A 13,669-nucleotide genomic window follows, 5' to 3' on the forward strand; every position below is an offset into this window, starting at 1 on the left:
AATTCAGTCTTTTACATCAGATATAATACTAGCTATATGGTTTCTTTTTTAATTTGCTACTGTTTTTATCATAAATCTGCATCTTTCAAAATGAGTTTTTCTCCTTCATTCTTTTAATATGGTGAATTACACTGAGTTTTGAATGTTAAACTAGCTTTGCATTTCTGGAATAAACCTTGTCATGGTAGATTAATCTTTTTAGTATATTGTTGGATTTGATTTGCTACTGTTTGATTAAGTATGTTTGCATCTATACTCCTGTGGGATATGGATCTGTAAGTTTCTTTTGTAATGTTTTTGTTAGGTTTTGGTATTAGGCTTATGCTGGTTTCATAAAAATGAGTTGGGTGGTGATTGGTGATTTCCATTCCTCTGTTTACTGAAAGTTTATAAGATGATAGTACTTTTTCCTTAAGGTTTTATAGAATTAACAAGTAAACCATCTGGGATCAGAGTTTTTTTGGAGGGGAAGGTTTTTGATAACAAATTAAACTTCTTTAATAGTTATAGGACTATTCAGTTATTTTTGTTGTTTCTTCTGTCAGCTTTGGTAAGTTTTTCAAGAAATTTGCTTATTTTATCTAGGTTGAATTTGTTCTAATTATTCTCTTAATATCCTTTATTTTTTAAAATATTTTCTTTATTTTTTCTTTTGGCTGCATTGGGTCTTCCTTGTGGCACATGGGCTTCTCTCTAGTTGTGGCTAGCAGGTTTTCTCTCTGTAGTTGCACCATGCAGGCTCAGTTGCCCCACAGCATGTGGGATCTTAGTTCCCCGACCAGGGCTCCATCTTGTGTCCCCTGCATTGGAAGGCAGATTCTTTACCACTGGACTATCAGGGAAGTCCCCTCTTAATATCCTTTAAATGTCTTTGTTCTTAATTATTCTCTTAATATCCTTTAATGTGTATGATCTGTGGTGATAACGCCTTTTTCTTTCCACATAGTGGTGATGTGTTCTTTTTTTTGGATCAGTCAAACCAGAGGTTTGCCAATTTTGTGGTCTTTCGTAAAGACCACCAGCTTTGGGGTGGTTGGGCCCCTCCCCCCTTTTCCCGCTCTTATTTCCTTTTTTGTAATTACTTTGGGTTTACTTTATGCTTTTTCTAGCTTCTTATGATGTCCTCTTAGGTCATTAGTATTAGTTCTTTTCTAATATAATCATTTAAAGCTTAACATAGTTTCCTTTTAAGCACTACTTTAGCACCACTCTACAGATTTTGATATGTTGTATTTTCGTTACCATTCAGTTCTTACTATTATGAAATTTACTTTTTGATTTTGTCTTTGACTCATGTATTATTTAGAAGTCTGTCATTTCATTTCCTTAATTCGGGATTTTTCTAGATATTTCACTGTTACTGATTTAATTGTGGTCAAAGAATGCATTTTCTTTGGTTTTGATACTTTAAAATTCACTGTCTTTTTTTTTTATTGTTCAGCAGATGGCCTTTAGTACTCTTAGTTTTGGGGTTTGGTTTGTCTGTCAGTTGTTGAGAGAAAGTTCTATTAATCTTTTACAATAGTGGGATTGCGTATTCCTCTCTAATTGGTCCGTTCTTCATCTATTTTTAAGCTCTGTAAATAGGCTTATATACATTTTACAGTTGTTATGTGTTCCTGATTGTCTTTTTTTTATCATTATGAAATGACCCTATTTATCTCATAATACCCTTTGTCTTCATCTGTTATTAAAATAGCCATGCCTGCCTTAATGTTGTGTGCATCTTTTTCCATCCATTTACTTTCACCCTTTCTATGATTTTATGTTTAAAGTTTGTCTCTTAAGACAGCTTATAGTAGTGTCTTGTGTTTTTATTCACTGTCAATTCTGATGCAATTCATGAAATAAATGAAAGAGAAATATGAAATCAGAAATAACAGAATATAATAACAGAAATTAAAGCCACATTAGAAATAGTAAAAAGGTGAACAGGCTCTGCTTGGTACATAGTCAAGAACAAGAAGAAACATTTGAGAAGGCTGAGAAAAATAAACAGAAAGAACAACCACATGAATGTAACTTTTGGTTGGATTTAGATCTATTATTTTTTCTGTCTTCTTTATTTTTGTTCCTCTGTTCCCCCTTTACTACTTGCATTTGAATTATTTGAACATTTTCCAACATTCCATTTAATAATTTATCTGTTGGCTTTCTGGTGATATCTCTTTGCATTAACTTTTGTTGTTCTGCGGATTACAGTATACATACCTAACCATTATAGCCTACTTAGAGTTATTATTGTACCACTTCACATAAAATATGGAAACCTTGCTACCATATAGGTTCGTTTTGAGTAATTTTTCATACATATTTTGAAGAACTTAAGAGGAAAAAATATCTTTGATATTTACCATTTCTGTTGTTTTCCCTTCATTACTAAAGATCCAGGGGTTGTTTTTTTGAAGAATCATTTCCATTCAGAAAAACTTTCTTATAGGGCAATTCTGATGGAGATGAAATCTCTTAGTTTCCCTTCATTGGGGAATGTCTTCTTTTCCCTTGTTCCTGAAGGATATTTTTGCTGTATATGGAGTTCTAGGTTTGCATTTCCTTTTTCCAGGGCTTCAAGGATGTTGTTTTACTGTATTTTTGCCTCTGATTTCTGGTAATTAATTCACGATCATTGGACTTGTTTCCCTGTTTGTTTTGTGCCATATTTTTCTTAGCTGCTATCAAGGATTTTTCTATTTGATTTTCACCTGTTTGATTATGTGTATCTAAAAATGATTTTCTGGAAGTTTATCCTGTTTGGGGTTCACTGAGCTTCCTTAGTATTTATGTCTTTTACCAAATTTGGAGATTTTTGGGAGCCATTTTGTCTTCAAATTTTTTCCGCCCCAATAGTCTCTTCTTCTGGGATCCCAAAGACGTGTCTGTTAGGCATTTTGATACAGTCCCATAGGTTTCTGAGACACTCCTCATTCTTTTTTTTCACAGTTTCTCTGCTGAGAACTTCTGTCTTCATTCATTTCAAGTTTTTGCTTATCTTTGTTTTTGTTTTTCTAACTGCTGCTGTAAAGTCTTTGATTATTTCAACAATAGAAGCTTTGTTTGATAATTTCAACATCTAGGTCACCTTGATGGCAGCTGTGGATTAACTTTTGATTATCTGGTCATAAAGACCTGGTTTCTCTTAGAGTTTTAGCTGCCTGTGCTACTATCACTGTGCAACTAGGGGCCACCTCAGGGCAGAGGTTTGAGAGAGGAGGGGAAATTTATACCCTTGCTTCTCTAAATTTTGACTCCATATGTCTGTTTATTTTTTTAAAAAAACCTTACAGAGTTCTCATGTACTTGTCTTTTCTACGTTGTTGCTGAGTTTCTAGTTGTAATTAATAGGAACAGTGGGCTGTAGTGGGCTACAGTGCCATACACGATAGGGACTTCTCTTTATTTTTTAATATTTGATATAGTCAGATATTAAAGCCTTCATAAATGATTGCATTTGAGTTTGTAATCTGGTTTGGTAAGAAACATTAAGAAGTATTATGTAATACGTAGGGTACCATGGTCTGTTCTTCAGCTTCAGAACTGCTTAATAGCATTATTTTTTGCTAGTAAATTCATCTTTTGTGATAGGTTAAAATTGAGTGTGCCAGACTTAAGTTCCTGAGAACTCTAAATTCTGATCACAAATTGCTTTGCTTTTCCTGGTTTTCTCCATAAGTATGTTGAGCTGCTATTTTACCCATAGCCAGTCAGCTCTGTTCTGTTCTAAAAATCATATTTTGCTCTCTATAAGTAACTAATAATATGAGTGTGTCCTTCCCCACCACCACCTCCCCTTTTGGTTGGATGGTAGTAAAAGACCTAACTATAAAATAATGTTCCATAACATAAGAAAATAATGTTTGAATCAATTCATAGGTGTGTTGTTTGGACTGGTGATGAGAGGGTCTTCTTTTATAATCCTACCACCCGTCTTTCTATGTGGGACCGACCTGATGATCTGATTGGAAGGGCGGATGTTGACAAAATTATTCAGGAGCCCCCTCATAAAAAAGGAATGGAAGAAGTGAAGAAACTAAGTAAGTTTTAAATTAGGAGTTACCCTCTAATTTTAATATTCTTTTAATATTTTTATGGAAAATGTGAGGCAATTTAGAAATCCTCTCTTTTCAAGGAATATAAGAAAAGGAATATTTGAGAAATGGAAAATAGACTGCTCTTCTAGGTTGAGTTCAATAATTTAAAAAATAGACAATTTGGGTAAAATTATGTTTTGTAAAATATTATATATATTTTTTTAACTTCTTGTCCTTTTCAGGCTTGTCAGTCCAAGATATGTAGGTACTGCTCATGCTTGCTCCATGCTTATTAAAATGCTCCTCAGTGAGCCTTTTAGCACCTTTTGTGATTAGTAATATATATTTTGAAATAATCAAACTGTACAGAGTATTTTTAAAATAAAGTTTACTAAAGTTTTGTAAAATAAAAATGCAAAGGTCTTTTAAACTTGATGAAATATAGGGAAGGTAAGCCTTATTCCTGAGACTAGGGAGACTCCTGCACCTTATTAAGAGACAATCTTTTAATCTACTTTATGTTCAGATAGCATTTCAGTATATATGATATATAATAAATAGAAATATTTGTACATATTTTTATTGCATGTGTTTTATTGGTAATTTGCCATTGTATTGATATGGTTGTGTTTTTAAAGAACCCCCTTGTGTAGTATAGAAGCATGATAAATGAGTCATTTAATAATTCAATTGAAACAAATCCTGGTATGTCATTTAATAATAATTGAGAAATCTTCGTAGATTATGTATACGTGGTACTAACATTTTCTGCTTACTAGTGAAACTTCATCTACCCGGTGCAGAAGATACAAGGATTTGATTCATTTATTTGATAAATACATGTGTTAATAAAGATTTCAAAATGAATCAAAGATTTAATGTAAAGGGAAGATGAATAGAGGAGGTTTAGAATTATCACGCTTTGTTTAATGTTTTATAAAGAAGTGTTATGAGATAGATATATAAACAGTAATTTTTTAAAAGAAAAGATTGTGTACCATGTGCATATACTATTCATAATATTTGAAATTTTTTTTTTGCCAGGGCACCCAACCCCGACAATGCTATCCATCCAAAAGTGGCAGTTCTCTATGAGCGCAAGTGAGTGAACTATAAGTTGCAGCTTTAAAAAAAATGCTGCTAACACCAGTGTTCCAGTAGTGGTTAGTGGAAGGATTCATACCTAAATATTTAAATTTTTGCTTACTGATTTTATTTTATTTTATTTTTTGCGGCACGCGGGCCTCTCACTGCTGTGGCCTCTCCCGTTGCGGAGCACAGGCTCCGGACACGCAGACTCAGTGGCCATGGCTCACGGGCCCAGCCGCTCCGTGGCATATGGGATCCTCCCGGACCAGGGCACGAACCCGTATCCCCTGCATTGGCAGGTGGACTCTCAACCACTGCGCCACCAGGGAAGCCCCTGCTTGCTTATTTTTATTCTGATAGTTTAATTAAATTTTCTTATAGTTAAAGAAGAACAAGAATTAATGGAAGAAATGAATGAAGATGAACCTGTTAAAGCCAAAAAACGCAAGTAAGTAATACTTACTGTTTATGTAATTTAGGTAGATTTTTACCTTTTAAAAGCTGTGATTAGGTGCAGTCAGTTCATGATTGGGACAGGTAATGTGTTTGTTAGGAGACAGAAGTCATGATTGCTCTCTTTAGGCCTGTTATTAAAAAGCTTTGCTTCAGGATGTAGAAATGGTGTCCCTTCTGTTGCTAGATGTGCAAAAGATTTGGTTATTTAAATATGTATTATGAAGTCAAATGACATTTTAGGAGTTAGTTGATAAATTATTTTCAGACATTCATCATGCCTGAATTTTATAAAAATGTTACCTCCTTAATGTAGACCCCAACAGACACCATTCCAAAAATCTGATAAATGTAGACCCAGATTTCTCTCTCTTTATATACTGGTCACTTCACTAGTCCTTGTGTCCGTGGTCATTACTTGGAGGGAACCCATAAGCTTATTAGAAAGTGCTCTGAGAGAAAGAGAGTGGTATAAGTGGAAGTATTAGCTTGACCAGTGCTTGGTAAAATGAATGTTACTAACTATGGGGGGTGAAAGGGTGGGGTAGAAGGTGTTTGTGTATGGGCCGGGGAGGCATGGGACCATTATTTAGCAGCAAAAAGGAAAGTTTGAAGACGTTACTATGGACTGGTTTATCATAGTCCTTATCTGAAAAGGACAGATTGAATGCAGCCAAATTACGGCAAAGAAATCAGTAAGACAACCCCTGTCAAGGGTGGTTCTTTTTTAAAAAATTTTCTTTATTGGCAACAATGTTAAAGAAAGTAAGATATTAAAGAGTCACTCATAATTGATCACAGTAACAACAGCTGTTTGAATTTTTACAGTTGACTTTTTTAGTTCTTGACCAAATGTATAAGTATTTTTATTGGTTGTAATCAACTGAATTTGTGTTCTTTTTTTAAAAAATGTAGAATGAGATGTTTGTTTTCTTAATTATTATAAATGACTGTATTCATTCTGTTTATGTACCATAATTTTGGATGTTCCTACAATGTTAAACTTTTAGGTTGTTTTTAATTGTTTGTTCTTATAGACAACTCTGTAAGGTTTTTAACTGCTTTTATCAGGAGAATGTCAAAGAAGTCCTTTATGTGGATTGCCCGAGCTTCTCTATTTAGGTACAAAGCTAAAAGCCTATTTTTCCTGGCTTAGTTTTTCTTTATTTCTTTTATTGAGATAGATAGTGATAGTTTGTATTGTGACATTTTCATTTAGTATAATTCTATAAAGGTTATTTGTTTTCATTAGTTGTATTTCTTGGTTGTCTTTTAACTCTTTATTTAAATAGTTCTTAAGTGAATTATTATAAGAGGGTATATTGTTTGGCAAATTGCTTTTACCTGTTTGTTTTGTGCATATCTTAGGTCACAGACTATCTCGCTAAGTTCCTGCAGGTCACGGACTATATCTTCTATTTTTGATTCATTCCCTAAATTGCCAGTTACCTCTCACTATATTTGTGGGCTGGCCTTATTAGTTCCATTCATCTCCTGGGCTACCTTCATTTTCCTATATAGCATGCTTTTGAATTTCCTGATGTTCTGTTTTCCTAATTCTCTTAAGTTTATGCAGGAAATATGAACCAATTTTATTTTTATACTTAGCAGATCGAATTTAAGAAGGAAGATCTGCTTAAACACACCTGAATGTTACTGAATTACTTTTTTTGATTATTCACATGAATGGTCCTTCTTCATAGGGCAGAGGTTTGAGAGTTGACTCAATTTCATGTTTACAATCTCACTTGAGTACCGTACAGCAGCAGGGTTGCCCTTAGCCCTGAGGTGCATTTTTGGAGAAACAAGAAGTAGTTTAGTCATTGATGAACAGTTCTAATTCCACCTAACTACTCCGGGGCCTATGTTGCTCTCTGGGACCTGTCCTTCAACTTAAATCTCAACTTATCACCCAGAAAGTGAGTAAAAAAAATGTCAGGTAGGTAAGGTATATATCTCACATATCCACTTGGCCAGGTTTGCAGATATTTTATTTTCAAAATAAATACTTGAGATTACTAAGACTTATACCAATTTTTATTAGATTAAAAATTGTATGCATTTATAATGTAAAACATTTTGGAAAATATTGTTTTTCCTATATCATTTCAAGAACTAAAAACTATATTCTGTGCTGTTTGATTCTAACACATAGAGTTTTAATGCAATATTAGATAAGTTTTTTGTTTTTGTTTTTAAGTAAGGTAGTTCATTTTGTGTATCAGCTAGTGTCAGGGAGAGACAGCACATTAAAGGTATTTTTCATTCCTAACAATGCAGCCACTGTAACATCATTAGAAGCTCATTGTAACTTTATTATTATTATTTTAGTGAAAGTTGCTTATCCCTTAGAGTTTATTTGAAACCCTCAATATAATTCTTTTTTGCCAAAAATATGCTGCTCAGTAGTGAGTCTTGGATATTCCAGTGATTTTAAGATTTTAATAAGATTCCTTATTAATATTTTGTCAGTTGATGCCTATATTTTCTTTTTTATAGGAGAGACGATAATAAAGACATTGATTCAGAGAAAGAAGCTGCCATGGAAGCTGAAATTAAAGCTGCCCGAGAAAGGGCCATTGTCCCTCTGGAGGCCCGAATGAAGCAGTTCAAGGACATGCTGCTAGAGAGAGGGGTCAGAAAACAATCTTTGGGGGAGATATTTCTGTTTTGTATAAGTAATATAAATATGTCTTGCTAAAAGGTCAAATCTAAGGTTAGTGCTCATGTTGTGGGGGGCGGATAAGGGAAGCCTGTCAAATCACTGTACTCTTTCAAACAGCCTTTTTCCTGGCTAATGATATCATGTTTAACTAGATGCCATTTTACTGTCCTTTTAAGTACAAATAACATTTAACATTTATTGGGTCATTAAATTTTGGTGAGTAATATAAGACGAATATTAACATTACAGAATGGCGGACTACACGGAATAGGTAAGGTGTATGTGATTCTTTTAATATCTACAGAATGGCTTTTGGTTAAAGGAGAACTGGTACTTTATGATATTACTGTTAAGCTTAATTGAGAAGGGATTTCAACCTTTTGATTATATTCACAGATTCATTTGAGTAAGTAAAATTGTTCAACTTTAAATCCCAACATTGTTCACAAGGTTGGAGCAAGCTTGGGAAATCAAAATGCAAATCTTCAAGGCTTTTTCTGATGTACTGATTTTTAAAATGTCACACAGTAGTGGTTATTTTAATGAGTAATTAAGTGTGTGTTATTTCTATATAATATAGAAATGTTCAGAGCCAATTAGTGTGGAAGTGTGCTATTGCTAGCCTCCCACTGCTTGTCATTTATTAGTGATGGAAACGGCAGTATGGCTTTTATTATGTGTCCTTTTTAAGCAGATGTCCTGTAGATTTCAAGCAAAATTATATGACCTTTCTGTTTTTAGAGCCAACTTAATTATGAGGCAATACATTTTTTTATTTTAAAGGTGTCTGCTTTTTCAACATGGGAGAAGGAGTTACACAAGATAGTTTTTGATCCTCGGTACTTATTGCTTAATCCAAAAGAGAGAAAACAGGTAAAAGGAAAATAACAGTATTTAAGTAATGTATATCCCTTGCCAGCACAATTTTTTAAATTAATTAATTAATATAAATTTATTTATTTATTTATGGCTGTTTTGGGTCTTTGTTGCGGTGCACCGACTTCTCATTGTGGTGGCTTCTCTTGTTGTGGAGCACGGGCTCTAGGCACGCAGGCTTCACTAGTTGTGGCACGCAGGCTCAGTAGTTGTGGCTCACGGGCTCTAGAGCACAGGCTCAGTAGTTGTGGCGCATGGGCCTCGGTGCTCCGTGGCATGTGGGATCTTCCCGGACCAGGGCTCAAACCCGTGTCCCCTGCATTGGCAGGCGGATTCTTAACCACTGCACCACCAGGGAAGTCCCCAGTATAATTTTTAAATTGTAAGGAATAAAGTACAATCCTTTATTTTTCTAACATAGTACTTTAAGAACAGTTTCATACCTTAGAACATAGTGATCCTTTGTGTGGACATTTCTGCCTCAGAAATACTTGGATTCTTTTGCCATTGTGGACATGGCTTTGCCTCATGCACATTTTGTCCTTATGCTTCATACATACTGATGTTATACCAAGGTTTCAGGGTCATTTCACATGCATTTATTAACTTAGTTTTTACTGGTCAAATGATGCAAATTTAATGTAGAAAAATAGCAAAATACAGATGAGTAAAAAGGAATAAAACCTACCTCCAATCATTTCCAGCTGATAGGCCCATTGTTGAACACTTGACCCTTCCCAACTGTTATGTGCTAATATACATATACATATATATGTGTCTGTATTGTAGATAGACAAGACTCAGCGTGTTTTTATCTCACACATGCTACCCACACAAATTCCACATCTATTAAGTGGCAACTGTTAAAATGTCTTTTCATCGTAAACTTAGAGTAATAATGGACGCTTCAAGGTCTCTACTGAACTAATAAGAATTATAAGAACTAGAGTTAACTTGTTACTGAGCTGCCATTTATTTCCACGATGATTCAGTGACACATACCATCTCATAGTGATTGCTGCTTCCTCTAAAGTGTTGCACACTTCCAACTTACATAATTCCTGAATTACCTGGACCACCCTGACAGTCATTTCTGTGAAATGGTGAGTATGTCGAACCACTTGCCATAGTGCTGTTGAGCTACACAATTTCATTTGGTAGAAGTAGTGTCCATCTTCCATATTTATAGTTTAATGGTTGTAATAATTCTCTGCACAGTTTGTACCATTATGCATGTAGGTCTAATCATAGACATTTTATGAAGAGATGAAATTTACAGTGTACCAAACATGTATTTTAGACTCATAATAGGAAGACATGACTTTCCATATGTATTTGCATCTGTGTTTCATGCACTGTAGTCTTTTTTATTTTAAACTATTTGTGTGTGATGGTCTCATTTTCACCTCAGTTGATGGCCCTATCAAAACCTATAAATTAGCTTGATTCTTTACTTTTCCCCACTGTGCATTTCAAGTCTTATCAGCAAAATCTACCTCCAAAACCTTTTCTAAATTATTTACCATTTATTTACCTCTTATTTACCATTTCCCTTGCTATACCCTAATTCAAGGTACCATGGTCATCTGTGTGGCCCCTAATTGATCTCCTTGCCTCCTTCCATTCTTGCTCTCCTCTGTAGTCAAGTTCTTTTTCCACACAGCAGCCAGACTAATTTTAAAGTTTGACAAATTAAGGCACTGTTCCCTTGCTTAAAAAATGTGCATTGCATACTATTTCATTTAGGATAAAATTGAAACTCTTTTTCATGACCTATAAGATTCTACATACACTGATGTCTGCATACTTCTCAAGCCTCTTTTTTTATGTTCATTTATTCTAGCCACGCTGGCCTTGATATGCCTTGGCCAATACAGGCATATTCTGGTACTTATTAGTCCCTTTTCCTGGAATGTTCTTCCCCTAGGTGTTTGCATAGCTGACTAAATCATTACATTCAGATACTTGACCAGGTGCCTTCTGATTAACCTCTTTGCCTTCTTTACTTTCTTTGTAGCACTCAGAATTCTATCTAAAATTATCTTAACCATCTGTCTTTTCCTACCACAGAGGGCAGGAACTTTGTTTTGTTGATTGCTCTGTATGTGGTGCCTGGAACAGTGCTTTAACCTGAATATCCCTGAAGACTTAACTTTAAAACTTTTATGACTTTTACTCTTCATGGCACTGAGTGTTGCAGTTTCTGAGTTAAATTACAAGTGCATATTGAGAACTAAAATTCTTTTTTAATTTTGAAGGCATTTTATAAGCTGGTGGTATTATTAACTCCTTAATAGAGTTACAGTTAAAAAGAGAAAAAGTATCAAGCATTATTCTGTTTTAAATAAAAACTCAAAGGTTCTCATACTTTTTGAGTAGAAATCTTTTTTTAAAACTGGAGTGTAAGGAATGAGGGAACGTAAAGCCGATTGTATTGGGAGGCATGGCACAAATAATTAGGAGAAACTTGGAAGCATACCAGAATTTCTAATTTTCTATGAGATGTTCATCTCAGAGAGTGAATCCTAACCTTGGTGTGGGATATCCTAGAGGAGAGGATATGAAGTTTTTCCCGGCTTCTGAAAGGAAACTTAATATAAATTCACTTGGCTTTTATTTATAATTTAGTACTTTTACAAGTAAGAACTGTATACTGAGATAGGAGAGGGGTTGGAAACAACACTCTTCCCCACTTCTGTTAACCTGCAGATACTTTCATGAGCTACTACAGTGCTATATTTAGAAGGTTTTGAAAATGACCTACATGCCTAGCAGGGGACTGCTGAGATAATTGTATATATTTCTATATAGCTTTTAAAGATTTGTGGATATATATGAACTTACCTGGAAAGAGGTCTGAAGTGTTTAAGTATTTATTTATTTATTTATTTGTTTGGTTGCGCTGGGTCTTTGTTGTGGCAGGGAGGCTCCTTAGTTGTGGCATGCGTGTGGGATCTAGTTCCCTGATCAGGGATCGAACCCAAGGTCTTAAGTATTAAAAAAAAAACAACTTCTTCTGTTTTACCTTTTTCCAAGACGTGCATGCACATTTTTAAGGAGCCACAGATATGTGGCTCCATAAGATATGTTTGGAAAAATATTAGAGTGTTTTATCTTCCAGAAGACATTTCTTTCAGAGCCTTCTGACTTTCTTCAGTCTGGACTGGTTGCCCTCAACACTTGATGTACAGCTGTCATTTTTGAGGATGACAGCTCTTGATCATCATCCTGGGGATTTCCTTCATCTCTCTTTTTTTGTGGAGGGGGAAGTTTACCTGTCTCCTGCATTGTATGTCGTTTCTTTCTTGGTTTACTCTCTTTTAATGCATTCTATCTCTGTAGTAGCTTCCTGAGAGAATGTGCATGGGAAATAAATTTTTGAGGCCTTATATATTTGAAAACACTTTTATTGTACCCTTATTTGGAATTGTTTGGCTTGCTAAGGAATTTGAAGTTGGAAATCTTGTTCCTTCAGGATTTTGAAGGCATTGCTCTGCATATAGTTTTCACTGTTATTTTTGGAACTTCTGTTTATTACTTGTTCCCTTGTATGTGGACCTTCTTATTTTTTCTGTAACATGTAGGATCTTCTCTTAGTCTTCAGTGTTCTGAAATTTCATGGTGATTGTGTATGGCTTTGTGCTAGGCACTTGGTGGCCCTTCCAATGTAGAAACTTTTATCTTTCAGTTCTTAGATTTTCTTGCATTGCTTTTTTGATTTCCTTCCAGCTGCTTTATTTTTCCATTCTGGGCCAGAGCATTTGTGCTCTGGGCTGGTCCTCAGAGTTTCGTATCTTTTCTCTCTTGTTTTCTATCTCTGTCTTTTTAAAAAACTTTCTGGATGATTTTCTCAACTTTATTGTCTAATAACCCTTCAGTTAGATTTTTTATTTTCTTTGTCATGCTTTAGGAGTTCTTTTTTTGTTGAGTTTTCTTGTTTCATGGTTGCAATGTCTTAATTTTATGATATAATTTAGGATTTTTGTCTTATTTTTCATTTTCCTGTATAGTCTCTCTTTCCCCTAAGTTTTTTCTGTCTTGGTCTCTTTTATAATTTTTTTTTTTTTTTTTTTGCTGTACGCGGGCCTCTCACTGTTGTGGCCTCTCCCGTTGCGGAGCACAGGCTCTGGACGCGCAGGCTCAGCGGCCATGGCTCACGGGCCCAGCCGCTCCGCAACATGTGGGATCTTCTCAGACCGGGGCACGAATCCGCGTCCCCTGCATCGGCAGGCGGACTCTCAACCACTGCGCCACCAGGGAAGCCCTCTTGGTCTCTTTTTTTCATGTTGGAGAGTATCCTTAGATGTTTTTGTGGACCCTAACTGCTGATGATTAAGACCAAGGCACTAAGGTGCTATTTGGGCACTCTTAGCATCTGGTGGGCTCTCATGATTGTTGGCTTTACTGTAGAACAGTGGTTCTCAACCAGGGCATTTTTGCCCTAGGGGACATTTTTGTTTGTCACAACTGAGGGAGTGCTGCTGGCATCTTTTGGCCAGCGATGCTGCTGAACATGATCTGGTGCAAAATGTCAAAAGTGCTGAGGTTGAACCCCCCC

The 13,669-nt window shown here is 35.3% G+C and overlaps 1 protein-coding gene across 9 annotated transcripts in view; it reads left to right on the plus strand.

Moving 5' to 3' along the window:
• TCERG1 (transcription elongation regulator 1) overlaps positions 1-13,669 on the plus strand; it is a 60,344-nt gene that overhangs the window by 29,149 nt on the left and 17,526 nt on the right. For all 9 annotated transcript variants that reach the window (XR_009539618.1, XM_060143910.1, XM_060143911.1 and 6 more), the window contains 5 exons: positions 3,871-4,031; positions 5,073-5,129; positions 5,499-5,565; positions 8,070-8,205; positions 9,019-9,108. Coding sequence is in view for 8 of the 9 variants with exons in the window: in XM_060143910.1 (XP_059999893.1) it covers positions 3,871-4,031; positions 5,073-5,129; positions 5,499-5,565; positions 8,070-8,205; positions 9,019-9,108 (511 nt within the window). In the remaining variant the exon portion in view is untranslated. The remainder of the gene's footprint in view (positions 1-3,870; positions 4,032-5,072; positions 5,130-5,498; positions 5,566-8,069; positions 8,206-9,018; positions 9,109-13,669) is intronic.

The sequence above is a fragment of the Lagenorhynchus albirostris genome, chromosome 3 (assembly GCF_949774975.1).
Source record: "Lagenorhynchus albirostris chromosome 3, mLagAlb1.1, whole genome shotgun sequence".
In the NCBI taxonomy this organism is placed as follows: Eukaryota; Metazoa; Chordata; class Mammalia; order Artiodactyla; family Delphinidae; genus Lagenorhynchus; species Lagenorhynchus albirostris.